This window comes from Hemicordylus capensis, chromosome 3 (assembly GCF_027244095.1).
Source record: "Hemicordylus capensis ecotype Gifberg chromosome 3, rHemCap1.1.pri, whole genome shotgun sequence".
NCBI classification, from domain to species: domain Eukaryota; kingdom Metazoa; phylum Chordata; class Lepidosauria; order Squamata; family Cordylidae; genus Hemicordylus; species Hemicordylus capensis.
This window is the reverse complement of record NC_069659.1, coordinates 149099159-149125913: the sequence shown is the minus strand read 5'-3', so window position 1 is coordinate 149125913 and position 26755 is coordinate 149099159. Positions and strand designations below refer to the sequence as shown.

Here is a 26755-nt window from a genome sequence, read left to right as displayed (position 1 = left end):
AAGCTGCCTGGTGCATAATTTCATACGAAAAATAGGGCTGCTGTTTGTCCTGAAAAAGACCTCCAATTCTGGGAGAAGAACAGACTGTTATTTCCGTTTAAATCTTTATTAGAAAAATGAATGCGTGACGGACGAAGAGCAAGGGGAAAGTCTAACCCTAACCCCGCCAAAAGGCAATTAAAAGGAATCAAGGGGGGACAATGCTGGATATAATTTTGCCACTTTGTATCTGAATAGGTATATATGGGCATATTATGTATGTATAGTGTTCACCTATATATATTAATGTCCTTCCTTCTTCCCTCTTCCTATGGGACACAAAATAGATTTTAAAATGGGCCTAATTTGGGTGCAAGATAATACAGAAACAGAAGGGCAATGATCTTCCTGAAACAACAAACAAATTCAAAGACAAATCAAAACAAAATAGTCATATCCCCATTTCCCAAACACTTTCTCGGTTTCTTCTCTCAGATGGATAGAGATGACATGTATTCCTAAATAGGAGAACAAAAAAAGCGGTATTAAATTAACTAGGTATTTTTGTGCTTATTCTCTATTGTACAAAGGATTGCAGTCATTTTTATTTTTATTTTCACCCAAAACAGGTCCATTCAGGAACCAGATCGGCATGGCATTAGTAGGAGTGGGTAGCGTGTATTCACAATTATCCTAGAATCGGTTTTGCAGATTTCAATACACAAGGATGTGTGATGTCACACACATACACACACACACACACACACACCAACAAAACGTGGCGGTTGCAGTCTCCCCATTATGCATGCAGTTAGCTCCCGGGCACCCCCCTGACAACCACCCACTAGTACACCCTTTTCTTTTACACTATCCGGAGACATCTCCATTTACACCCGTGTCAGCCTCCCAGAGCAATCCCATTTCCCATTGAAATAGCGGGGGAAGGGATTGGGAAGAGACTCCCACTGATTTTTAGATAGCACCTTGGCTTGGTCTGTCTGTCTCTCCTCCCACTCCCTCCGCCTGCTGTTTTTTTTTTTTTTTTTTTAAATTTGCTTTTACTCTCCTTGACACCCATCCACCAAACCTCCTCCCCCCCACCCCGCACGCGTGTGTAATGGCTCGGAGTGCCTAGCGTTGTTTTCTGTCTACTTCCAAACGTTCCGGCTCGAAGCCTCTTGTTTTTGCTTGCCCAGCAAGAGAAGCATCCGAGGGGCAAACTGACTTGCTATGCGTCTCTCCGCCGAGCCTCCGCCCCCTCCCTCGCCCTCTTCTTCCTGGCCGTCCTAGCTCTCTGCCCTATGATCCAAAGACTGCCCCCTCTCTCGCCTTGGCCAGGAGGAGGATGAGGGGGTGCCCGCCAGGGCTGGGGAGCTGCTGCTCCTGGCCAGGGTGGAAGCGGAGAGGAGGGAGGCGGAGGGGATTGGAGGCGGGTAGGACCAGGGGACGCGCGAGTGGCTATTAGCCCGTCTAGGGGGGAAGGCTGGGATTGATGGGGCTGGACCGACCAATGAGAGGGCGCCTGGAGAACGGCCTGGCTGCTGTTAAAGGGGGAGGTGGGAGAGGAGCTGCCAGTACAGCCTAGGCGCTAGCGGGAGAGGCTGGGAGGAAAAGGGGGTGGGGAGGGGGGATAAAAAGCAGCCACAGCAGCGGCGCCCACTGCAACAAGCAGACGAGGAGGAGAGGCGAGGAGGGAGAGCCAGCCAGCGCCCAGGGAGGACGCCCCCCCCCCGGAGGAGGAGGAGGAAGAAGGACCGCATCTCCGCGCTCCCCCTCGGGGCTGGAGCATCTCCATGGCGGGCGCTGGTGTGCCTGGCCGCGCCTGAATGGGACCCACGCCCGGACTGAGGGACGGACGTTGAGCACTCCCCCCCCCCACCTCCGCCTGTGTTATTGTTCTGGGCTGCCTCTTTCTTTCTTTCTTTTTTTAAATCCGCATCTTTCCCCCCTCCTCTTCCTCCACCCCTCTCCCCTCCCCTCCGCCCTGTCCCCTCCTCCTCTTCCTCCTCTTCAACTTAAAGAGAGAGAGAGAGAGATTGTAGCGAGCAGGAGGCGCCGGATTCTTTCCTCTGTGAGGAAGCGGCGGGCGCAAGTTTGGACTCCGTGAGGCGAAACCGAATGACCGGGAGAGACGCCGCCGAAGACACACAGGAATAATTTAAAAAGAAGAAGAAGAAGAAGTGGGAGGGGTCGGAGGAGAAAGGGCCACGGGGTGGGGTAGTGCAGTGGAGCATAGTGTGTTTGTTTTCTGAGGGCGTGTGAGAAAGAACCCGCGACTGGTCTGTGTGTATATGCCTCGGTGCGTGTGCGCGCGCCTATATATTTCGCTGGCTGTTTGTGAGGGAGGCTGTTTGTGTGGCAGTGGCAGTGACATCTCTTGGCCAGGGGCTTGTGTGTGCGCGCGTTTCCCTCCCTCCTCACCACACACCGCCCCTCTCCTCCCTCCCCATCCCTCTCCATTGCCCTCCGCTCCCCGCTCCGTCTTCTCTCCTTCAGGGCTGCCCTTCCCGCCTGCCCGCACGCCCCCGCCTCAGCTGCTTTAATACCCTTTGGGCTGCAGCCTGCGCGTGGACTCTCCTAGCCGAGGCGCTTTCTCGCTCGCAGCAAGCAGGAGCCGCTTCGGCAGCCCAGAGCCCCGGGCCTTGGAGGGGGCTTCGGGCGGCATGCTGCTGGATGCGGGGCCGCAGTTCCCGGCGCTGGGAGTGGGCACGTTCGCCCGGCACCCGCCCCCGTCGGCGGCGGAGATGCAAGAGCGCGAGCTGAGCCTGCAGAACAGCTTCGTGGACTCCGCGGCGGCGGCGGCGGCGGCTCACCTGGGCGCCTTCAAGCTCAACGCAGCGGCTCACGAGCTCTCCCCGGGGCAAGGCTCGGCCTTCAGCTCGCAGGCGCCGGCTTATCCGCACGCCGCCCATGTGGGCTCCTACTCTGGGCCGCCCTTCAACTCTCCGCGGGACTTCTTGTTTCGGAGCAGGGGCTTCGGGGAGGCGGCAGCCGGAGGAGGACAGCATGGGCTCTTCGGGGCAGCGGCGGCGGCCACCGGCAGCCTCCACCACCCGCACGCGGAAGCGCAGAGCCACCTGCTCTTCCCGGGCATCGGAGACCAGCACGGTGCGCCAGGCTCGCCCAACGTGCTCAACGGCCAGATGCGCTTGGGCTTGCCCGGGGAAGTATTCGGTCGATCGGATCAGTACCGCCAAGTGTCCAGCCCCAGGACTGACCCTTACTCGGCGGCCCAGCTGCACGGCCAGTACGGCCCTATGAACATGAACATGGGCATGAACATGGCGGCGCACCATGCCCACCACCCGCATGCCCACCCCCATGCCCACCATCACCACCACCATCACCACCACCCCGGGGCCTTCTTCCGCTACATGCGCCAGCAGTGCATCAAGCAGGAGCTCATCTGCAAGTGGATCGACCCGGAGCAGCTCAGCAGCCCCAAAAAGAGTTGCAATAAAACTTTCAGCACCATGCACGAGCTCGTCACCCACGTCTCCGTGGAGCACGTCGGGGGGCCGGAGCAGAGCAACCACATCTGCTTCTGGGAGGAGTGTCCTCGCGAAGGGAAGCCCTTCAAGGCCAAATACAAACTGGTCAACCACATCCGAGTGCACACGGGCGAGAAGCCTTTCCCCTGCCCTTTCCCGGGATGCGGCAAAGTTTTCGCCCGATCGGAGAATCTCAAGATCCACAAAAGGACGCACACAGGTCAGTCAGGGCGGGGGATCTAGGCTAGGGAGGAAAGAAAGGGTGGCCGTGGCGGTGAGGAGGAGGAGGATGACGATGATGGTGGTGAGGTGATGGGATTTGCAAGAGCCGCTTGCTTCCTCTCAAACAACAAAACAGAAAGATCCTTTTTCCACCCGCTGGCACACTACACAATTTGTCTCCAAGGGACTTTGTTTTGCTCTATGGTATCCCTTTTGAAAGGGTATAATGTTTTAATGGTTTATTTTAAAAAATAGATTTGTTTATTAACAGACACACAGCTTTTCGAAGCAGAGCCAGGCTCCTAAACATACTTGCATTAAAATAAATGAGACTTGATCTACGTAAAGAGCGGGAGCACTCTTCCAATAAACCTAACAAAACCATCAGCACACACACAACAACAACAACCGGGAATACACCATCATTGCACTACAGCGAAAAGCCGAGTAGGAAGAAATCCTCCACTGTACTCCTACAAATTTTCGGGGTGGAGGTGGGGGTAGGGAAACGAGTCCCATTGGTTTTAGTTGGATTTACTCACAAGTAAATCTGCAGTCCTGATTGAGCACCCTCACTTGGGAGTGACCTGTTTTGAATTCCACAAAATTCACTTCCAAAGAAATATGTTTAGTTCTGAGAGGTTGCTGAAATCAGCGTTATTAACTCGTTCATGAAAGTGGATAAATAAATGGGGAGTTGGAAGCAAGTCTTGGAAATGCCATTTTATAAATGTGCTGGGTGTTGGGGGAGGATTTTAGGTTGATGTTTATATTCTGTGTTTTAGAATAAGGATGTTTTAGAAGCACTAGTTTTCATCCTAAAACCTCATTTTCTCCACCCCCTCCACGCTCCTTATCCCCACACTTTTCACGGGCTGTTTGCCATTAAATTCAAATGGGGTGAAGCAGGGCCATAAAATGTTTTAATTTCCAAAAGTGTTTTGAAAGTCTCACTTGGGGCGGCGGAAGGCGGTTTTGCACGAGTTTATTAAAATTATGTAATAAGCAACAGAGGCTTGGAGGCAAAATGCCAGGCGCAGGATTCAAACCGCCCCCCCCAACTACTCCCTCCTCCCAAATTAGGTCTAATGGGTGAAAAGGAGCCAGCGTTTCCTGGTGTTAAATCGCGGGAGTGCAAGCAGAGGAGCCAACCGAAGGAGGTTTCTAGGCTCAGAGTTAAGGCATCTTCTCCTGGCCAGGTTTGTGGGAGAGCCTTCGCCCGCAAGCCGCCGTCCCCCACACGGCCCGCACCAAAAAAACAAAAACAAAAACTGCCAAATATTTCAGCGATTTCCGGACATCAATATTTACTGAGAAAAAGGAGCAAAGCTCTGTGGGCCTTTATGGTTGTCGTTGCCGAAGTGTTAAAAACGGCCTTAGGTGCGAGACGGGCTTTAACAAGGTTTAAAAATCCGAGACGTGGATTTGCATGGCGATGCCTGTGTTTGGACTCTGAGCGGATGTCTTTAAGAAACAATTTAGGTGCTAATGGAATTTCACGTGAAATTGTGCGTCTCTCCCACCTCCGATTTCGAGGGAGGGGGAGGATCCGGGGGTGGCAGTGTTTGAGTTCTCACACCTTCAAATTACTTGGAAATCTGGCAACAGGGTGAAGAATCTCTAGGAAAATTCCAAGGGAGGATTTTGCATGTATTTTCGTTGGTTCCCTTTCGCTCCTTCCAGTGGAGATCTGTGGATTGACTTCCAATGTCCTTACATGAAAGGGGAGAAAAATAACAGCGACGTTTGCAGACCTTGGGTCTTTTGTTGCCGGGACGCAGTTGAACAGGGTAAGGGGGCGGGTTGTTTTTAATCACAATCGGAGAGCTCTTTGGCCTTCTATACAGTGCATTTGTGCTATGATTTGCCTGCTAGCACCAGTAGAAAGGAAAGGAAATAAATGCCTCCTGAAAGAGTCCTACCAGACAGGATTTGCTTCTTGGTTTCCTCGGGGGATGATTCAAAAAGTGACCACAGGTTGTTTTTGTAGGGTCTGGTCATTGTGTCTTTGTGTCTATATTTAAAACCAAATCCGCAGATCCAAAGACAGTTTCAGATTCCTGGTTTGTCTCGTGCTAGGTGAGATCCTAAATTGTTTTTTTGTTTTGTTTTGTTTTTGTATTTTAATGCTTTTGAAGTAAGTTTCCCTACAGTTTACACAGCATTCACTTTTTATTCTTAGCCGTTTGCTGAGACGTAGGATCTATTGAAGTCTATGGAACTTCCGAAGGCAAGTGTTAAAGACATAGTGTCGGTGAAAAGAGGCATAGAATGAAAGGATAGTTGCTCCCCTCCACCCTCTCAGTTTCACAAACAATCAGTTCCTTCCAGGTCCTCTCAGGCACCTCTTTTCTTTTAGTTTTTGGAGAGGTTGATTTAGATAAGCGGATTAGAGTCGAAGTTCTCCTGGAGACCGGTTTACACGCACTAACACCGGATTGGCCTTTCTTCTTGCAGGCGAGAAGCCCTTCCAGTGTGAATTCGAAGGTTGTGACAGACGCTTTGCCAACAGCAGCGACAGAAAGAAGCACATGCATGTCCATACTTCGGACAAGCCCTATCTGTGCAAGATGTGTGACAAATCCTACACTCACCCCAGCTCCCTGCGGAAACACATGAAGGTAATCCAGAGAGGAAGTGACTCTGGGCTGTGGTGGGTGGCTGGAAGATAAAAGTGAGGTCCGCCTGACACACAAGGGGATGACCTGGTAGGCTTCTACAGTTACTGGGACCTTGGTGCCGTTGAAATCGGTGGGCCTTCCTTCTCAATGAACCGGTTTCAAGTGTGGGGGAGGCAGGTTTGCAAAGAGCATTTTTGGCCTGTGATCCTGCACTAATGTAGGCCGCTTATATCCAGTTACTTCAAGGGAATTTTGCAACCTTTCTCGGCACACGATTTCAGCCCCGGGGAGGGAGAGGATAGGACGCCCCCCCCCCTTCGGAGGCATGGTGGAAGGGGATGAAGCTAGAGGAGGTCTTGCAGGAGGGAAAGGGGTGGGGGCGAGTCTGCGATCTAGATGTCTCCGTTGTGCTTGTGAAACGATTAAACACACCCACCCACACAACCCTGCGAATTCTTTCCTTGTTCTTGTTTCCCGCCTCCTTTCAGGTCCACGAATCTTCCCCGCAAGGCTCCGAGTCCTCGCCGGCTGCCAGCTCCGGCTACGAGTCCTCCACCCCGCCGGGCTTGGTGTCCCCCAGCGCAGAGACCCAAAGCACGGCTGCCACCAACTTGTCTCCGGCCGCGGCGGCAGCGGCAGCAGCTGCTGCCGCGGCGGCGGCTGTGTCTGCAGTGCATCGGAGCAGCAACGGCGGCACAGGCGGCACCGGTGCCTCGGGCGGGAGCGGCGGAGGCGGCGGCGGTGGAGGCGGCGGCGGCGGGGGCAGCGCCAGCCACAGCGGCCTCACCTCCAATTTCAACGAGTGGTACGTCTGAAGGTGGTTGGCCTTGCCCGCGGGCTGCACTGCCCTGCTCCGCCGAGGAGGAGAAGCCACTGGCGCTCTCTCTGCTCTCTCTCTTTCTCTCTCTTGCCTTGATTTCGATTGGGACAGCAGCACAAAAAGAACGAGGACACAGAGAAAGAGGGAAGAAGCGGTTTTAAAACAAACGAGAAAGAGAAAGAGGGAGAGGAAGGATTAAAAGCCGCAGAACGTTTCGTTTCGCCGAGAGACACCCGCTGCCTCCCCAGAGCCTTTAAAAACTTGCAGCCAGCCGAGAGACCCCTCCCTCCTGCCTCCAGCGCCTTGGGAACAAAAGATCAGATACGACCGAGGAGCCGTCCTCGGGCCCGGTTCGCTGCAGCAGCCCCCATCCCATCGGACTGTCTGTGTACATAGAGGAATCCTCCCTCCTTCCCTCCTTCCTCCAAGGTGGTAATCAAAGTTTTCTTGGATTCTTGGTGTATAGAAATTGGTCCACTTTGTGAACGCTGGGTTGGTTTCCCTCTGATGAGTTCCTCTCCCTCATGTTCTCCCCCCTCTCTCTTTCTCTCTCTCTCTCTCCCTCCCCCCCACTTCTCTTTCTCTCTTTTTAATTCACCCATTTTGAAAGGGGAGGGGAAAATGTAACGTGGAAGCAAATGGTTTCTTTTGTAATTGTGGTATTTGAATATTGTGTTCCTTTTAAACAGAGGCAACTTTGATTGTAAACTTCATTCTGCTATAGACTGGGAAGACCTTTTTTAAAAAAAACGTGCCAAAGTCTCCATACTGTTCTTCAAAACACCCCAGATCAATTCCTCCTCCTCTTTCAACGCTTGTGAATGTATTTTTCTGTTAGCTGGGTTTACATGTGATGTTTTAGTGCTTTTGCAAGTTCGATTTGTTAGTTCCTGTTTGGAAGTTTGTGGGGAGGGGGGAAAATAAACGTAGTGCCGTTAGGGTTTTTTTCCATAATAACAACCTTCCTTGTGTAAATACCTGTTGCCATATTTATCCATTTGTAATTAAATTATGGTATTAACTTGCTACAGAGGAAACAGTATTTATAAAGAATGTTTCTTAACTATAAATATGTACAATTGTGAGCATAAACTGTTTCAGAATTTTTTTATTTGAAGGTTTATGTGGTTTCATCATTTCTTGTGATATGGGTTGTTTTTTGTTTTGTTTTTAGTTTTTATTTTTTTGAGAGTAATGCATACAGAAATATAATAAAATGTGTTGAAACTGCAGTTGTTGCTGATCTTTTTTCTGTTTTGGATGTCAAAGGCTAGGGTGTATCTGAAGAGAAAAAAATGGATTCTCTATAAAATGTAGGAAATATTTTTAATAACAAACGAAAATCACACCAGTAAATAAATAAAACAAAAATCAGGTTTTTAAAATTAGTTTCTCGTCGTTAAATAGGCATTTGAGAAATCTGCATAGTATTTGACTACTGTTTTGGCTTGCCCGGCCATTTAAAAACAAGAGTAATACTCTTTAAACTGTCTTTGCAAATCTAGGGTAGGAACCAGTCTAAGCCCCAGTTTTGTGAAAGAGTTATGCATGTGTGCATCTTTCCCCTTGAAGCCAATGGGATTTAACACCGCTTAGCTTTGGCTGGATCCTGATCGTCTATTTTATCAAATTGTTTTATTCAGTTTGGTTTATAACCTTCTCAATGTCTGTATTAGGATTATCTTGCTTTTGTAGTTAAAGCATATGCTTAAATAATTTTTTTCTTTTAAAAGCATGCATCCATCTGCAATGATGGATTTTTTTTATTGCTTAATTCTTTTGCAAAAATCAATGTTTCAATGTTAGTTAACCTAAACATAAATCCAGTGGCAGATCCTATATGTTTCTCAGTGAAACAGGGCTCCTGCAAAGTTTGACGCAAATCGCCTATTGTTTAAAACTGAGCAATTTATTTTCCACTCTTCTTTAATATGTATATCTAAAGTTCTCATTCTCTTTTAAATATATTATTTCCATAGCTGAAGTAAGGAGGTATAAGAAGAAATAGGCCAAGCTAAATTATTTTAATTAGATTTGTTTTGGGGCTACAGGAAAAAAGTTAAAGCACTCCCATTACTTTGGTTTGAGAACATGTGCTAAAATGCAATTACCATGTACAGAGCAAGTTTATGGACTGTAAATAATTTGAGAGTATGATCTTGTTAAAGATCCCCCCCCATTAAATTGTATATTAAAGTGCTTTAAAATATGGAATTATGCTGGAGATGAGGGAGGATAAATTTCTTTTAAAAAACCCCACCCAGATTAACCTTTTCTTAGGAGCTAAATTTTAATATGGTGTGAATTTTCCAGGACCCCCTTGCCTTCAATCTTAAGTCATTGCTGAAAGAGGGTGATTTTCAAGGCAGCTTTCTAGGAGCTGGACTGTGCAGCCTAAAAACCTTCGAAAGTCTGGCCTGTGCTCAAAACCGAGTGCCAGCCACCTGGATACCACAAAGAGGCATGCATCCCCCTCCCCTTATCCAAGGCCAGTGTAAGTGTGGTCTTGGCGTCCTATTAAAGCTCCGGAGTCCCAGCCAACAACCTGGCAAAAGATACATTTGCCTCTCAAGCACAGTAGCCTGTTTTCCTTGCCTTCTATCCAAACTCCCAGCCTGTTTGGAATTGATGTTAGTAACACTCTCCCGCTTTGGCAGGGACCAGAAGAATCTTGAGCTGCGCTCCTGCACACACTTACTTGAGAGTAAGTTCTGTTGAACTCAGAGGGTCTTACATTCGAGTAAAGATAGGGTCGAGCTGTTAGGTTTTTGTCCCTAGTGATGGTGATGGGAAGATGGATGTTATCTAATGGGTGTGTGAGTGTCCAAAAGAGGATTAGAATCCTCTTCTTCTCATCGCCTCTACTGGAAACTTGGATGTCCCCCCGCCCCTCTTTGTCATAGTCCCTCCTAAGAAAAAGACCCAGAAGGCTTAATAATGTAAATCTTTTCCCTCTTTGCAGCGCTGTCTTCCTTCACATTCATTCACTGCTGGCTGCATAATGTAAAAACCCTGAAGTAATCAAATGGCAGTTAAAATCTAATTTTCCTCCCTTAATAATATTAGGCCCCAAACCCACCCCAATGTTATTAAAAGAATTAGCACACATGCGGCTGATCTCAGGGAGAGATCGCGCTGGCTGAGAAACCGCGGCAGGGCGGCTGGGTAGAACAGCAGAGGAGCCAAGACGATCCAGAGAGGATCGGGTTTAAACAGGGGTTGTGGGGTTTTTAAAGTGTTGGTGTCCTCTTCACAGCTGCCCCCCCCCCGCCCTTTTAGAGGCATCCAGTTAACGTGGAGGTGGTGAGGAGGAAAGGCTGACATCCAGGCCGAAGGAAGGGACAGAGAGAGAGAGTGAGAGAGAGAGAGCGAGCGAGAGGTCCTCCGCTGCCAGTGCCCGCCTCGGAAGCCACTCAGCAGATCGGCTGCCTGCAGGAGCCGACAGAAAGGCACCGGGACTAGCCGCCGGGTCTTCTGCTAGCGCCGGTCTCGGCTGCTCTTCTTCTTCCCCGAGTGATCCATCCGACCTCCCCTCCGCCGAGGAACGAAAGGCTGGAGAGTCTCCCCCGCCACCTCCCGCTCTCCTCCGCGCCACCCGGACATCCTTGTTTAGGCGCGATTTCAGCCTCAGCTCGCCGCCGCCCGTGCAAAAGGAAGCCGCAGCCGCGACGGGGCGGCCCAGCCCAGCCTCTGCTCGCGCGCAGCGCTCTCCGCCAAGGGGCCGGAGGAGCCGCTCTGGGCTGGGTTGCCTGTGCCTGACAGAAGCGGCCTTCTCTTCCGCGGCGGGCCCTGGGGGAGGCCGGGAGAAGGGCTCTTGTCCCCCTCCCCCCTTTCCGCGGGCTGGCCGTGAACTTGAACTTGAGCTGGCCTTGGCTGTGGCCAACCACCCGGTTTCCCCAGGACCCAGGAGGATCTTTGGAGGCTCAGGCGTGCTTCAGACCTGTCTGGCTAAGCGACACAGCTGTGGATATAGAGAAGTCGATGCAGAAGCTACACACACATACGCGATAGAGGTGTGCTATAATGCTCCTGCCTCCTGTATAATGCATGTTAGAACATAGATCTATAATGTATAATAGAACACTCTATACATATTAGACGGCAGCATACATAAAGGGCTGTCTTGTGGCGAGGGCAGTCTGGGAAGCTTCATGGGGCCTTCCCAATCTTCAGAAAGGAACTTAGAACACCCCTCAGCCTAAACACTACCATTTTTCAATTGCGTTCAGCTACCCGGCATAAGATCGGGGTCCTCACACCCAAGGAATCAGTGGGCCTAGCTCTTTAAAGGCTGCAGTCTCAGACACCCTTACTTGGGGGTAAGTCACATTGAACTTAACAGGACTTGTTTCTGAATAGACATAAGGATCGGTATGTTAAAGTGGTCAAATCCAAGACTCCAGAATAATTTCGCTGCAGAGAACAGGGGGATATACAAATGCTTGGGGGTCTGTCTGTATAAGATTCCGTTTTTGTTCCTGTTTCAAGCATCTTTCCACTGGCACTTTCTTTTCTCAAGTCTTCCTTCCAGCTTCTTTCCTGCCCTAACCCCCTCTGCTTCATTTTTCTTGCTTGCTTGCTTGCTTTCTGATTTGACTGGATGTTGCCAAGACCTTTCTTCTTTAGTTTCTTTGATGATGTTGGGTAATAATTATACTGACGGTTATTATGATAACTACAACCACCACAGCAATCGCTTACAGTAGTCATGGCATTAAATTATCTAGCAATCGTATGTAATTGTACTATTAACTATTCTGTGGTAGTAATAAGTATGCAGTAGTATTAGATGATGTAGCAAGCAGAACTACATAGTAACATCATGTAAGTAGTGGGCGGATTTTAATATGCACAGGCGGACATATACTGATAATAACTTTTAGATTAGGTTCCACTAGATTTTAATTTATATGCCACTTTCCCACAACGTTTCCGCTCAAAGCGGCTCACAATACACATACACACAATAACTGCAATTCATTCAGAAAACATATTAACGGATTAATAAACATTTCAATTCTAATGGATACAGCAACCCTGTAACCATCTCAAGAGAATAAAAAATAACCTATAACAGGGAAATCAAACAATATATACGGTAAAAACAGCAGCAGCTGTCCCAGTAAAACAAGGGAACCGATGCAAAGACCCCTTCTTAGTCTCTCCGTTATTCTGCATCTATCTGCCATCTTATACTCACACAGCCGCGAAGAAAGGGAAGAAAGCGCTTCCCTTTTCTCCCCGCATCAAGTGCAACGGATCGATGGGGGCAGGGTGCGCGCACGCGAGCGCGCCTGCATTTTTTTGTCTGGCCAAATTGACTGCAGCAGTTAGGAAACGAGAACAACCCCAAAAGAAGGCATATGGGTAGGCACCTCTGTTGAAGGCGGCCAGACCGAGCTCCCCAGCAGCGTGGAAGGAGCGCAGACTCAGAGATTTTGTCCGCTTCTGGCAGCTAGAGATCAGGTTCTAAAGCCAGTGAGTTTCGGCGACCTGGTTATTCTTAACCGGTTTGCCGAATTCCGTCTTAAGGCGGCGTGACTTAAAACCCAGCCAAATTTCTGGAAGTATGTCAGACAAGGGCCCAAAGCCTAGTCTGTTTAATTCACCCGTAAGCAAAGGGCAGTGATGCACTCCTCCTTGATCTTCATTTACCTGGAAAGAAGCTCCATTGCGTTGAATGGAACTTACGCTTTAGTAAGTGTGCACAGAACTGCGGCCTTAGAGAGATCCTCTGCTTATGCATGTTTACTCAGACGTAAGTCCCACTGTGTATAGGATCGCAGCCGAAGGGTCTTTGTCTCGTCTTTCTAGCTTGCCAAAACCGAAGTGACTAATAGTGTGAAGAACTTGTTTTGGTTGACGTCACCGCCCTTCTCGTTTCTTTGGTTTTGTGCTGTCGCAACGGTTACTCAGCCGTGAGGCATTCCCTGGAGCGCAACCCAAGAAGACCTGGGTACGGTCGGGCCAGACTGCGTTCCGCATTTTGCAGCCCAATGGATCGCCATCGGAGAACTTTGAATACGTACTTAACATACCGCACCGCAAGAAATCTAATGATGATAAAGGGCTTAATTTTGTCTGGACTGTGCCAGTCTCCCCGTTCGCATCAGTAGCAAGGGCAACTCGTGAACCGGACAGACCGCAATTACATACATTATATTTGATAAAGCTGGCACCTTTTAATTGTCGAACCGCCTTCTCTTCTGCGCAGCCAATGGAAGCGAAAAATAATTTAATTTAAAGGTCAGCCAGAGGAACAGGTACCTCCTGATCATCTCCATCCATCTACAATCCGATCCTATTAATTAAGGTTAACTCAAAAATCTCATGGAGCTTAATAAGAGTTACTTACAAAGAAATGTGCACCGGATCGCACTGTAACCTTAGGGTCGATTTGTATCCTAATACTTCCCCAGATGTCCCCTGTATGTGTTTGCCGAAATTAAAAGAGCTTTAGTGCCAACCAAACGCTAAGGCACAGAAACCGCGGCCCGACAACCAACCTTGCCTCCCTGAAAGTGACAAGGCAATAGAAAAAACCCTGTAATCCTGTGCGTACAGAGAAAGAGAGAGAGAGAGTAAGGCCCATCCATTTTAGTGGGGCTTCCTGCCGGGGATATATGCAAGGAATGGGTTCCACAGGCATTTGCGTGGGGCGCAAACCCTCCGGGAAGTTCTCCAAAATGAGCCTAGTTTGTTTACATGAGGAAGAACAGGATAACTGAATGGTGGAGGCTGAATCCAACACGGATAGACCAAGGTAGCCTCCAAACACCCTGAAGAAGAACATCTGATCTGAAACATATCTCCTTGGAAAGCAATTCCTCTGGATCTCAGCATATATTTGCTTCGGGGGAGAGTGGCCTTGCCCTGGGTTTGAACTGGAGGGCTCAAGCCCTTGACACCAGCGCGACTCCTCTCAGGGGTTTGGACCCAGGCGGTTGGTTTCAATGGAGCGCAAGCCCATTGTGTGTGTGTGTGTGTGTGTGTGTGTGTGTGTGTGTGTGTGTGTGAGAGAGAGAGAGAGAGAGAGAGAGAGAGAGAGAGAGAGATATTTGGGGCAGTGGGTGGGTAAGAGCTTAGGCAGTGTGCAGAGATATAAGGAAGGACCCGCTCCGTTTCGATTCTAAGGCTACAGCCCTATGCACACCTGGGAGTAAGTACCTTGAAAACGGGAGGTGACCCTTCTGGGGATGCGGGGATCAGGCGGGGGAGGCTGGGCTGCCTGGAGCCTGCATCCTGCGCTCCAGACAGCGAAAGGGGTGGGGAAGGGTGGCTGGCTTCCAATGCCTCCCCAGGCCAGAGTGACCCTCCTCCTGGGAGCTCGTGACTGGGACCAGGACCGCCTCTCGTCCGCTCTCGCCCGCCTCTCCACGCCAATCTGCAGCATTTTGGAGCAGCTGCTAGCCTGCCAAGTCGCTCGCTACCCTGGGGCGCCTCCACCATTTTCTATCTACCCTCCTCCGGAAAACCCCAGTCTGTAACAACCAACCCTGGGCTCCAGATGGGCCTGATCCTTCACTTAGCCAAATCGGGGGCTGGGGGGCTGAAGAAAGCAATTGGCACCCGGATTCTAAACATCTCTGCGTTTACAATTACACCCAGTCAAATGTGTTTCGAATAACGGTATTGGAAACACATATAGACAGATACCAGGCTATGGAGAGAGGATGTTGGGAAGAAGTTTATCAGAAGTGTGTGCGCGCGTGTGACTGTTTGTCTATTTGTCTCACAATGTAATCTCTTAATATAATACAATCTTTCAATGTTGGAAGTGATTTTTTCTGATTTCTAAACTGTGTGTGTGTGTGTAAGGAGAGACTGAAGCAAAACCAAATGTTGCTGTCTAACTTGAGGGCAACATTTCACTTCACCCCGCTTTTCTCCCTTGAACCCTGGGCTTGATTGCTGGACCGATTCCAAACACATGACTTGGAAGTCAATATATTGAGGCTGTCACAGTGGCTGGCATTTGGAAGGGTAGTCCCCGCGTTGGGAATGCACATTGCAAAATACTACCGTGGCATCTACCCCTTCTGTGAAGAAATACATATGAAATATCGGTTGCTATTCTGACAGATGAAGAAGGCCCCCGGGTGGTGAGTGGAAGCAGGCGATGAGAGAGGTCCTGCTTGTGAACAACTTCTTATTGTGGTATGATGTCGTATGTTGTATGATGACATCTTTATCCCCACTTACTCCAAGAAGCTCTGGGCAGCATACATTATAATGGGGAGTCATTGGGCTAATATATGGAGGGTGCCTAATTCAGGCAGGTTAACAGAGGGGTAGGGTTGAGGGAGGGTGGTATTGATACTGTTTTTAATTGTTATTATTTGCTATCTTGTTATTTATCTAAAACAAACGCATTTTAAATAGGGCTGTCTCTATTTTACCCTCACAACAACCCTGCAAGGTACTTAGGCCGAAATATAGTGTCTGTTCTAAGGTCACCCAATGAGCTCCATGATCAGAGGGAAATTAAATCCAATCCAAGTCCAAGATATCTGCCCTCTAAAAGGCGGACTCCTGCATCCAGCACCTCTTTGGACCAGGCACTATCATCCCCAGAAATAATGGGGGCACTCAAATGGCAAATGGCAACTCTTCCTGCAAGAGATCACTACACCTTTCTCCCATCAGCCATTGAAGAAGGTCGCCACTCTCTCCCTACCCTAAACACGTTTCTTTGTGAGTAAGGCCTAGTGGTCCCTACCGACAGTCCTTCTTAGGAGTTTCGGATAACATGAACGAAGTGGATTGTAAGTGGATTGGTTTCTGAGTTTAGACTTTCCACCTCAAGAGGAGGCCAATCCCCTGGCCCCTTCAGATCAATGGCGTGGTGGTATAGGTAGACTTCCACATACACGTCTTCAGGATCTTTGGAGGAAAAGAGATCGACTTGCTGAACTTGTGGGGTCAAGGAAAGGAAAACAACTGCTTCCCATCCCTGGCACCTTTGCAGCGACCCTTTTCGTCACCGCCTCTCTTTCTGCCCCCTCTTTCTCTGGGATGAAGGCCCAGGGGGGGTGGTTATGGGGCGAGCCTGGCTCATTCTGGTGACCAGGAGAGAGCGAGCGAAAGGTCATCCCTCAGGCAAGGCCCCCACTTCTACTGCGGGGATATTGATCCGCCGAGAAAGATAAACAGAGAAGCCGGCCCTGGTGTGTCATGAATACTAATGAAAGCCGCTTGCAGATTTTAATTGGCCTTGACTTCTCCCACCTCTTCCCTCGCCCGGCTTCCTCCTAATCTTCCTCCGCCCACCGGCCACGTTTCACGCACACCTCGGTGAGGCGAGGCTGCCTGCTAGCTTGGCCTTTAGCCTCCGACGCCTCTTGGAAACCTCCTCAGCGGAGTCTGAAGCCCGAGAAGCTTCTCGAGGCCGAGATCGGAGCAACAGAGTCAGAAACAAGCGCCCTGCCTACCCGCTTCCACTCTTATTGTTGTTGAACCTTGGACCCAATCTCAATTCCATTCATGTTCGAGCTGTTTACTTGGAAATAAGCCTCATTTAATAAATGCGACTTACTTCCGAGTAAACATGGTTGGGATCCAGGTGAAAGCCTGCAGGGATCGGTGTGGTGTTGTGATGTTAGGGTTGGGCATGTGGTTCCCTCGCCTGCAGGATCCGAAGGTTGTTTGAGAACACATAAACAGGTTTACTTGGAGAGTAACTCCACTCTGAGACCAATAGGCTATTTCTAGAAGTGCTTAAACCGAAGAGCTGAGTGTCCATCAACTTCACAACTAAAATGGTACAATACAAAGTGTAATTGGACGGAAGTTCTGATGGCGGCTCCATTCTTGGCATGTTTACTTGGAAGCAAGTCCCGCTGTGTTCAGTGGGATTCCCTCCCAAGTAAATGTGGTCAGGCGTCACCTCAAAGTCCTGAACCCCATCTGAAATACTTCTACTCTACATTCCTGTTGATAGCATTTGCTCCCAAGAAAGTGTGATCAAGGATGCGCAGTTGGTGACCCCGTTCCTCGAAATCAAAAATTAAGAGTGCTGTTCTAAAGCCCCCCTCCCCTTACTCCCGAGCAAACATGCCATCCTCTGTGATTTAATTGCCACGCTTACTTCCAAGCAAATATGTCCAGGATCCACAGACGCTCCTCCCATCCACACATGTATAGTGCCAATTCCAACGACGTTTACTCGGAAGTAAGCTCCACTGAGTTCAGTGGCTACTAATCACAGCCTTACTGCACAGTAAATCTCAGGACAACTTGCTTCCTAGTAAACGTTCTTCGGGTCCCAGCTATTTCGTCTCCTTGATGAACTCGACCTATATGGACGGGTTTTAGAGGTGTACAACGGGGAGAAGAAGAAGGAAGGAAGGAAGGAAGGAAGGAAGGAAGGAAGGAAGGAAGGAAGAAGAAGAAGAAGAAGAAGAAGAAGAAGAAGAAGAAGAAGAAGAAGAAGAAGAAGAAGAAGAAGAAGAAGAAGAAGAAGAAGAAGAAGAAGAAGAAGAAGCGAGTCAGTCCGAGAGCGTCCCCTCCCTTTGACTGGTTCCTGGCTGGCCTACAAGACAGTGGGCAGGAGAGCCGACCCATTTCTCCGATCAGCGGGACTTCTTCAACCACCAGCTTCCTAGGTATTTCTCTCACAGCCACCAGCGCCATTTCTAACCCCTTTGCTAATCCGGATCTCACAAGAAAGGGGACTTGAGCAGGGGGGGGGGGACCGGAGCAGGGGGAGGCGGCGGAGACACACGCGCAGCACTTGAGGCTCCGCATTCACGTGGTGCTCACCAACAGGTCTCAAGTCTCGAGCCTTTCACTTTCTTCCTCCCCACTCTTTAATTTCAGGGCTGATTTATGATGGAAGTAATGTGAAGCGATCGGGTTTACGGCTTGGGTTATTAGACGGAACACCTCTGGCTAACACCACAACGCCTTGCGGCTGCCACCTCCCCTCCCTCCGCGCTTCCCCAAGGCTGCAGCTGCGAGGGCCGGCCAGGCAGCCCCAAGTCCAGCCCTCGCTGCCCGCATTCCTCCACAACGCCCACGCTTCCTTCTGGCCAGCGATCAAAGGCGCGGGGTGTCAGCGCGCTGCTTGGGAAAGGTGGGGAGGTGTAAACTCAACCGAGACCTTGGAGGGACAAACCACAACCAGGCCGGCCCGTCGCTTCGCTCCCCCCTCGGCGCTGCGGAGGTCCGGCTGTCTCTCGCAGGCAAACAATACGGCGTCGGCGACGCAACCCGCGAATATTTTGTCTGCTCCCTTCCCCCACCCGCCCATGCCCTGACATGTTGGGAAGTTCAAGTCCTAGGAGAAAGAGGGAGGGTTCCCTCGCCGACCTTCCCGGGCGTGCGTTTAGGACGCGGCTGCCAAAGCGAGGGCGAAGTTCCCTCTCGGTGCCTGCGTGCGTGGAAGAGAATCTTGTGCGTGGATGTACACGGGGGTGAAGCACACACAAGTAAAATAGTACACGTCATGTCAGTCATGAAAGAAAGGATGCAGATGTTGCTATGCAGAGGGGAATTCTGTATGAGATGGAAGCCAAAAAAAAGAATAAAAAGAATTAAGATTTGTATTATTTAGAGAAACAAAAGAGACGACAGTAATTAACAACGGTTTAAATTGTTGTTAATTGTCAATGATGACAAGATCGGTACCGCATAGAACCCATTCGAGGAAAAGAAATAAAGGAGATGGAGAGAGTGCGGATGGGGAAGGAAGGGGATAGTTGCTGACATGCAATAATAATGGGCTCGAGTCAGCTGAAGGTTTGCCCCATTTATACAATGGGAAAGAATTACAAGCGTAATAAGTGAGTGGAACTGAAAACTACTTCTTAGTTTGGCCGCATTGTGGCCCCCTGTAAGGGGGGGGGAGAGTAAGGCCGGAAGACAGATGTAGAGGAAGAAAATGTGTCCGTCATACAGCAGCGGTTGTCACGTAAGGGAGGCACAAAACTATCTCTGAGGCACTAGTCTTTTCATAAAGAGTTCGTATTTGGCGAGTGGCCTTCGGTCCTTGGAATGATTTTGCCGAAATGGGTGGGGGTTGCTGCTGAAGTGGGGAGACCGGTCTCAACGGATCGGGCCCAGCTCGGCTTTCCCAAACACTTTGGGCTCGCATTTCGAGCAGCCGATTCCACGATCTCCTCCTCCTAATTTCTGCACAATTCTGCTCTATTAAACAAACACGCCACTTTGATCCGTTTCTTTCTAGAGATGGCACTAACTGAGACAAAGGAAAGGGCAAATCCTGCCTTTCCCCGAAAACTTCCCCGATCTCATGTCGACGGGAGAAATCTGGTTTTCTGCTTTTAATCAAAGTGTGGATAGACACACTCCTCTCGGCCCCGCCCCGCCCCTGCCTGGGTTTCCTCTGCCCTGGAGCGCTTCTTCGCCCATCCTTCCATCCGTTCTCATTCGAGCATAACCGTATAAAAGCAAGATATCGAAGTAATCTGGAACAGAGAAGTTCTTTAACGTATTAACCTTTGCTGCCCCTTCCAAGCTGAAGAGGAAGGGGAGACAAAAACGAGAACTTTCTTTGGAAATGCACTGAGGACTGGGGAGCAGAAGGGTTATGGAAAAATGGGGTCTGACTGGAGCACACTGGACCCATCTTAATTAAAAACCACAATTCCAGAGTTGCATTTCTCCAGGTAAATGCCAGGAAGGGTTTATGGTCTTGTAAACTGGATACCTGGAGTGACTGTAACTGGAGGAAGGATACACTCCTCTGTTCCCTCTTGGGGAAAATGCAACACGTGCTTTTCTTCTAAGAATCAGTCTTCTGGCACTCGCTTATTCGTTGTTTAGAGCTCTGCTTCTAGCCCTTTCTTTTATGTTATGTTATGTTTTGCGACCTGAAGGCTCCCAAGAAAATCGCCCTTTGCACGCTGCCAAGTTTCGCTCTCCGTACCTCTTCATAGTTCATCATTATTTGATGACAAGTTCATCATTAGATCTGATCTGGCCTGTTTGGTGTCAACGTTTAAACCTATTTTTCCAAGTGACTATAAGGGATTACTTCTGCAAGTAAATCCCTTTTGGTTTGGGTTTTGTTTTGCTAAACAAGAAGGGACAGAGGGATGCTCTCAGGCCCCTAGCCAAATATTTTGTGGTGGGCAGGCCTATGGTGGGGGTTGGGATGAATCGATGTGGAACAGTCAGAACCTAAATATAGGCAGCCAGATGTATTTATCGTTGTGTAATTGTGTTCAATATTAAGAACATAAAATGAAATCTTGGACAGTTTTATTAAGCGCCTAGTCCTTATTAGTGGTTTCAGTACCTTTCCATCCACCAGAACACAGGACGGAGGAAGGCGGCTTTCTTCTTTCTGAGTAATTAGTTAGAATACTACCTACATAGTGAGCCAGCGTGGTGTAGTGGTTAGAGTGCTGGACTAGGAGCGGGGAGACCCGAGTTCAAATCCCCATTCAGCCATGAAACTAGCTGGGTGACTGGGCCAGTCACTTCTCTCTCAGCCTAACCTGCTTCACAGGGTTGTTGTGAAAGAGAAACTCAAGTATGTAGTATACCGCTCTGGGCTTCTTGGAGGAAGAGCGGGATATAAGTGTAATAATAATTACAGTATAATAGTTTTCTTTATATCTCCACAGGTAAAAAAGCTAGAGACTTCTAAAAAAACAAACACAACGAGTGCTGAAAATGCAAGAGAGGGGCCTGGAATCTCCCTAAGCTGGCTAGCTCCTCACGGTCCCCACCAGAGCTCTGTTTGCCATTTAGAGAAGGGAATAGTTCTTTCTTGTTTAGACTGCGTGTCACGATATCTCAGAGGCACCCATGTCTCTGGCCAACCTACTAAGGCGAGTATCAGGACAAATAATGACATGGGCGCCTGTAATCGACCTGTGCGCCAAAGCCAAAAATGACCCCCTTTGCTATCGAAAAGCGTGTGTGATATGAACACTTACGATGAGGTCTAAAACGGTCACCCCAGCAAAAGCTCTAAGCATCCACATATTTTTCTTGCTCAAATTTGCTTTCGAGTTATCCAAATTCACTCTCTCCCCAGCGTCTATCCTCAACTCTATGTGACATCTGAAATAGGATATCTGGATTGATTGCCCAAAATATTAAGAATTCTTCCCCAGGTAGAGAATGGGACCATACGTCGAAGTTCTCCCCCAGCCCCATACATCCACCCCAAAGTCACCCCAGGCCTCCTCACTCAAGAGTGTTCGAGGGGAGAGAAAAGGCACTTTGGGAGGAGAAATATATGTTTTGGAGGGTTGAAGATATGGGTTATTAGGTTTGGAGAGGGGAGTTCAGTAAAATGGGGGAGGGCCATCTTTAAATACTCAGGGGGATCTTCACCCCTGTGCCCGAGTAAACATATATAGGGTCGGATCGTTCTTGTGGAATGGGCGTGTCGACCAGAAACTTCGTCTAGTGCAAAGACAAGTGAAGTGTCTACCTGCATTCTAGAGTCAACCTTCACTCACTTCTGAGGCTTATTTCTCAAGGAGTCCAGTGGGACTTATTGCCACATAGGGAGGATTGCAGCAGCCTGCCTTACTCGCTAGGAAAGGAGCCCTCGACACAATCAAGACGCCCTATTTCTAGGCAAGAGAGACCGTTTCTTGAAAATCAGTTGACCCCGGAGTCTCTTTCCCACGTTTTAAATGCTGGCCCGGGCCCGCTTTGGAGGCGATTCTGCACCTTGCTGAGCTCCTTCCCTTCCCTCTTCTCACAGATTTATGATCGTGGTCCTGTGCGAGCGAAATTGACATTCCACTCCATCCCCGAAACACTTGCCTGCCTTTGAGTGTAGTGGGAGGAATGTCCTATTGACTTTCCTCGGGATCAAAGCGTGCGCGTGTTATGGTTACGATCTTGACTTTTGGCACGCGTTAAAGCGGCAATAAAGAAACAGTGGATGGGCGATCTTTACCACACTTCCAGGAAAAGGAGAAGCTTGACATCTCTAAGCAAACCTTACTTACCTAGAAGTAAATCCCCGCTACGAAATGAGCGCGATTGAAATCAATGGGACCTACTACTTCCAAAGAGGTAGGTTTAGAATCGGGATAAAACTGTGCTTAACATCTGGGTGAGGCATTGGCTCTCCAGCCCCTCTCAAAAGTCTGTCCTATTGATAGCATTTGTTCCGTTGATTTCAGTGGCACTAAGGTGCTGAGGATGGGGTACCCTACTAACTCCTGGTGAACGCTATAAATCGTCCATTTTGTTCAGCCGAGTCCCTTCTCCAGATTTTCAGTCTGCTTCTGAGACAGATCGTCACACCCTGATCATAAACGTGGAAGTGGGAATAACCCCACTTTACTCCGAAGTAAAGTAAAATCATCACAATTGAGAAAATGTCGCTTTCAAACCAGTTTGCTGTGAGGGAAGAGCTTAAGATCCTTTGATTCTGTTTGCTGAGACTGTTGTCCTCAGCAAACAGCCCAAACCCACAGTGGGAATTTGCTCCACAGCCAGGCCATACCCACTGGCGAAGGAGTTCTAGGAATCCACCCCCTTGAAATAAATTCATTTACTCTAAACCAAGCCCTATATAAAATTAATTGGAACCTCATACCAGAGGATGGAGAAATACCTCTTTGGGGCACAATCCAGTCCAGTCAAGGACTTCCAGGCCGCACACTGATTTAAATAGGAGCCTCACTTCCATTTAATTAGCTGGGACATAAAAGCACTTCGCTTTGCTTGGATCTTCCCCTCTGCTTCCTAAATGGTAATCTATTTTAATCATTTTCATTCTGCCCTCACTCGATCCTTGGAAATTAAAAACATAACAAAACAAAAAGACTTGGGAATCCATGGGGCATCTGTGAATTGCGCTCAGGATATGAGAACGGCAATAAAGTGGAAAGGATCTTTTCCAGGGCGTAGCTAGAGCGGAGGGAGCCCCTTAGAGTGAGGGAGATAATGAGGAAAATAGGAGGGGTGGAGCTGGGGGGGCCCTCAGGAGCTGGGGGGCTCGGGTTCTTTGAACCCATCCGCTCAATTATAGCGACACCCCTGATCTCTTGGTCGTCCTCACAGTTTCTATTAGAGGCAGGAGGAGTGCTTTAGAAGCAATTTGGACGGCGCAGTCTCCGCCAGGCTTTTGGAAGAGACCTTGTCAATTTGGCTCGACTTTTCCCATTATTTTTCTTGGCGGAGGTTCTTTTTGGAAGAAAGTCTCCTCCCGCCCCCGAGCCCCCCCAAGCCCTCCGATGTGTACATACAAGGAGGCATTTACGGACTTATTTAACTAACTGATCGGGCTTTGGCCAAAAGGGGATGGGGCAACTCGGAGTGAGGGAAACCCGATCCTAAATTAGCCTTCTCGGAACAACTCCCGGGGCTCCTCGGTGACGATATAATAATTCATCCAAGCGACGGCCCTGACCACACTTCAGACTCGGATCCTAAACAATGGACGCCTGCCCCTCTGATTTCCGCGGCCGCGGCGGCTTCCAAGAAAACGTGGCTAGGGTCGGGTGTGACTTGACAGGAAATCCCGCTGAAATCTAGAAGGCTTTACTAGTGTCTTCTCTGCACCTCCACACCCGCCTCCCTCCAAAAATAACAGGGCTCAAGGTGCCCCACAGTTACTCTTGAGACGTCGATTAGATTTTGCCCGCCTTTGGATCTTCTGTTGGGATTTCTGATCCGGGATCTGAGAAGGATCCGGACCTCAGTGCTATCTTCAAAGCTTATACTTAGAGGGAAGCCCCGCGGATATCTAGGGGACCTACCGAAATGCAACTCAAGTCAGACTTCAAGAAGAAAACAGGCGCATTCCACGTGAACTACGCAAAAGAAGGCCCGCCTTTGGAGATCGGATTCCCTCCTTGCCTGTGGGGCATTCGCTTTAGGGAACTCCCATGCTGGGAGTTGTATAATCAATGTACTCTGCCTCTGTTGCTTTCACACGCGGAGTTTTTGTTCCGGTTCCTGCCGCCCGCAATTCGAAGATAAAACCTTCACCTACATTTTCTAAAGGATATATTTAATTTTAAAAAGAGGTGGGGAGGAGGTTATTTTCCACTTCCGATAGAGAAGTGGATTAAATAACATTAACACACAAGTTAAGATTCGCCTCTAGACTTTCTTAGCGACACGTGTGAAAGCCACCCACCCCAAATTGGTTTGAGGTTCTGTGTTGTGCTGAACAAGCCAAATCGGGGGCAACACTTTGGTTACTCTCAGTACTGGGCCTGGGGCAGTCAAGAACAGTCTCTTCTAAATTCATCTCGCTCTTACACGATTTCCTTTTTTGTTTCGCCTGAAGAAAATGACGATTATGATCACCACCACGACAACCCTGAGGAGGAGGCTGTTAACCTCAATCCTTTCTAGACCGTTTGTAAAAACCCTCCCCGTTTGAGAATAATTAGCCCGCACATCCTAAACCTATTCCCTGGAAATTTCTCAACACTCTGGAGTTCATCAAAGAGTGAACCCGTTCCTTGGGGACATATCTTTAAAATCTGACCTGGAAGTTACTTCCAAGCAAGATGAATCATGAGTGGGTGTACATTTCTTGGGTCTCGCTTCTCAGGGTGAGTGACTCCCCCCCCCATAAAAGTGTCTTAGATCGGGACGTGTTGGTCGGTGGTCAGTCCCCTAAGCGAGGGCCGCTAGTCAAAGCTCTCTTTCCTGGGAAGTGAGTTCCTCTTGGCAAAGGAGCGTGCTGAGGTCGTCAGCCTCCCTTGGGAAGTCCGATCCCCGAAGACAAAGCCGGTTCCTCCCAAGAGTCCACCGCGGCTTGGGCGGTTGTGTTGCTCGGTAGCAGAGGGAGGGATCCCCACAGCTCTCTCCCCGGGCCGCCCTCCGCCTGCTTCCCTTTCTAAGGTGCAGTTATTGTTCCTACAGGTCTATTAAGGCTGCGTGGAGTTACTCCTCGCTCCCCTTCGTGAACAGTCCGTTGCTCAAACACAACAGCCAACAAGCGCCAGCTGCCAGGACGACTAAAAGAGAGAGAGCGAGCCGGGAGAAAACTAAACCTATTATAGGATTTTTTTAAAAAATGCCGAAAAGGGGGAGAGCTGTGTTTAATTAAAAACACGGAGGATTCACCGAAACAATGGAGTCTCAAGTTCAAGTGGTGTCCCATTGAAGGAAGATGGCAAGCAAGCGGGGTTGGGAGGAGAAGAGAAGCCATTCCTTTTCCACGCTACAGGTCTCTTCCTAAGGCGGGGGTGGGGGCAGGAGGGAAAGGCGGGCTTAATTAGCAGAGGGAAAGCTGTTTTGATTAGGACATGCCGCCTCCCCCGCCCTCCACCTCTTGGCCGCTGGGCTCCCCCGCCCTTCCCTCTGCCCGTAGCCTGTTGCAGCAAGCTCTAAAGAGAAACCTGCATCGCTGGCTTTTAAAAGGCTTTGTTGTCTTGTATAGGGAAGTCCCTGGAGGCTCATGCCCGGAATACTAAGGGGCTTTTCACACATGACGCTCAAAAGCGGCTTTGATCCCCCGCCCCCGCGCCTTCCTCCTTGGATGCACGTGTGAATGCTTTCTCTGAAGGCGGGAGAGAGACATTTTTCAACGAAATGGAAGTTCCTGGATTTTCACTTTATTTTTAAACGTAGTCTCGACTCGAACAATCAAAAGAAAACAACCGATTCTCCCTCACGTGTTTGAAATTTCGATCTAAACTAAACCTGCATTAACTCAGCAGCACGAACAAAACGAAAGATGTATATAAGTAAATCTCTACAGCTCGCATTGAAGTATCAAAAGGCACAGCCAGTGGGGGAAACCTAATGCATGGGTGTGTGTGTGAATGTTTCTGGAACACCTTGATGTCTCTTCCATGGACTTCGGACAGAATCACTGAACGTCTTCAGATCCGTTTACAGATCGGTCTGAAATAGTTTTCTCATGGAAGTGTTGCCCCATTAATTGGGAACATTTATAACAAACAGATTATAATGATGCCATGATGATGGGCACCTGGAGAGAGACATTGACGGCCACGAGGCTTGCTTCCGAATGGATGGGCTGAGAGGGCAGAGCAAAGTGCCCCCCATGGGCTGAAATCCAAAGACTGCGGCTTCACTGGCCTGTATAGCGGCTGTTGGAAAGGTTGCTGGGGTGCTTTTAAAAAAGGCTGGCACTCGGATAATCCTAAACAGTCTGGGAGTCATCCAGATCCACTTCGAACCAGTTGCGGTTCCCCAGTCGTCGGCTGTAATGAGATCTGAATGGCCTCTCTCTCCCCCCTCCTCCCCACTAACCCCATCTTTAGACATGCCCTGCAAATCTTTCTCAGACGATGTGAAATAAAGACCCCGCTTTTGAGGCACGCAAAAACTGGTTTCCCTCGTCACAACTTGTTAACACTAAAAATCCACGCAAGCAACCCACCACGACCGGCCAAATGTATTTGTGAACGGCGCGTAATGAAAGATGCGCGCAGAGCTCACACACTCCAAGGCGTGGGGTTTCCATTTGGCCTGAAGACGCTGTGTTTGTGTTCGTTTCCCACGAAAACAGGCAGCCTCGGCCATTGACACAATTGACATCGGATATAAAGGGAGCGGCTCCTCATCCACTTCTTCCTTTCGAGGGTTTTTGTCTTTTGATACTCCGAAAAGTGCCTCAGGTCACTGAATAGACTCTGGAGTCATATCACCACGTTCACACGGGAAGAAAAGCGCAGGTATCTCCATCACAGCCT

General features: G+C 49.2%; 1 protein-coding gene across 1 annotated transcript; it reads left to right on the top strand.

Moving 5' to 3' along the window:
* Positions 1-1348: 1348 nt before the first annotated feature.
* Positions 1349-8365, top strand: ZIC2 (Zic family member 2). The gene is made up of 3 exons (XM_053311410.1): positions 1349-3690; positions 6150-6313; positions 6802-8365. Exons 1-3 carry the CDS (start codon positions 2643-2645, stop codon positions 7126-7128), a joined length of 1539 nt encoding a protein of 512 aa, XP_053167385.1. The 5' UTR covers positions 1349-2642; the 3' UTR covers positions 7129-8365.
* Positions 8366-26755: the final 18390 nt, after the last annotated feature.

Excerpts from the sequence above, each read along its gene's own strand:
- ZIC2 (XM_053311410.1), top strand. The coding sequence starts at position 2,643 with ATGCTGCTGGATGCGGGGCCGCAGTTCCCGGCGCTGGGAGTGGGCACG. Across the intron at positions 3,691-6,149 it reads CCACAAAAGGACGCACACAG|GCGAGAAGCCCTTCCAGTGT; the intron begins GTCAGTCAGGGC and ends TTCTTCTTGCAG. Across the intron at positions 6,314-6,801 it reads CCCTGCGGAAACACATGAAG|GTCCACGAATCTTCCCCGCA; the intron begins GTAATCCAGAGA and ends GCCTCCTTTCAG.